Source organism: Mandrillus leucophaeus, unplaced genomic scaffold (genome assembly GCF_000951045.1).
Source record: "Mandrillus leucophaeus isolate KB7577 unplaced genomic scaffold, Mleu.le_1.0 Scaffold257, whole genome shotgun sequence".
Taxonomy (NCBI): Eukaryota; Metazoa; Chordata; class Mammalia; order Primates; family Cercopithecidae; genus Mandrillus; species Mandrillus leucophaeus.
This window is the reverse complement of record NW_012102665.1, coordinates 2,850,569-2,852,080: the sequence shown is the minus strand read 5'-3', so window position 1 is coordinate 2,852,080 and position 1,512 is coordinate 2,850,569. Positions and strand designations below refer to the sequence as shown.

The window sequence follows — 1,512 nt, the reverse complement described above, 5'->3', positions numbered from 1 at the left end:
AAAAAAAAAAAAAAAAAAAGAATGGAGTCGCTGCCATTTCCCCCACAAATCTCACAGAGAGGGGCTTCTGTTTTCATTCCCACTTGGCAATGATCCCCTGCCCATTTCAGACGGTTTGTATGAACTGGGGCAGAAGTTCTAGTTTAGACTATAGAGCTCAAATTAAGGTTCATCTCTTAGCTACCTATTTGTGAAACGTTTTAGGTTTGTAGTGTTGTAGCTGTGACATTTTACTGTTATATATGTAACTTTTTAAAGATTATAGGCAGTACTTCCTTGATTAATTTTTAGAGGGCAAAGACTTCTTGAATTGTAACCAACTCAGAAATAGTCCAGGCATACAGAAGTATGCAAATGCTATTTGTTGAATAAAAGGAAAGAAAGCTAATTTCTCTGCAGTGAACATTAAATAATCTGTTGGCTGGATGATGACTCTCTTCTTTACAATCAAGGAAACAGAAGTGCAGTACAGGTGCATGGCTGAAGACTTTGTGTTCTGTCTCAAGAAATCCAATAGTAAACAAGGTGAGCTCTACTAAAGATTTTATTAGATTTTGGAAACTGAGCTTTCTCCTTGGTAACGTAAACTGGAATGCTCCTGTTTTCCTTGGAGAATTTAGGGAGATAGATTCCCATAGGCAGGGGCAGAAGGGCAGCCTGCTCTCACACACTTCCCTAAGGACTAGACGAAAATAAGTACCGTTTGTAATATGACCAAGCCAATGAGAAACTCAGCCATGAGCCTCTTTCCTTTTTCTCAGTGCTCCTGACCCTCGGATTTCTGTAAGTGTAAGTACTTATCTTGGGGTCTTGATACCCTAATGTAATGGGGGTTACATTAAAAAAATCATGGACAGCTGGAAAAGGAAAATGATGACCGACTGTGCTTCTATTCAGCCTGATGATAGGACAAATGTTCACTTGCCTCTTTCACGGAAACCCAGATAATGTAGGAGGAAACGATTTTGATGATGTGCAACTCCAAAATCCACCACATGAACACCTGCAGCTTGTGGAAATACTCCAGGAATTTTAAGAAGAGCACAGTGAGGCGGTCAATCACCAGGTGCCATTTGTTCCTTAAATCTGCAAAACAGGAAGTACAGACAAGAGCGTAACATTTTTAAAACATTATCATTTAAAGCATATCTTGTCACTTTCAGGTTGGAATGAGAGGCTGCAAAATAATTATAGTGGATGAATTCTAAGAAAACCAAAATCTGGAATAAGGATGATTTAAGAATCCCAAGTCATGATGACACAGATACTATAAATTGAGAGTTGGAGGGACAATGTGGCTTTTGTCTACCTTTTGATTAGTGTAAAGAAGGATTTTGACATTTCCTTCCTTCCTTCCTTCCTTCCTTTTCTCTCTGTCTCTCTCCCTCCTTTCTTTCTCTGACAGAGTCTTGCACTGTAGCTCAGGCTGGAGTGCAGTGGCATGATCAACATTATTTACTTTTCTTTCTTTCTTCCTTTTTTTTCCTTCCTTCCTTCCTTCCTTCCTTCCTT

At 39.2% G+C, this 1,512-nt stretch overlaps 1 protein-coding gene across 1 annotated transcript in view; it reads right to left on the bottom strand.

Moving 5' to 3' along the window:
• The window catches only part of PIEZO2 (piezo-type mechanosensitive ion channel component 2), a 478,725-nt gene that overhangs the window by 102,250 nt on the left and 374,963 nt on the right, over positions 1-1,512 (bottom strand). The window contains exon 19 of the mRNA XM_011983927.1: positions 926-1,086. Coding sequence (XP_011839317.1) covers positions 926-1,086 — 161 coding nt within the window. The remainder of the gene's footprint in view (positions 1-925; positions 1,087-1,512) is intronic.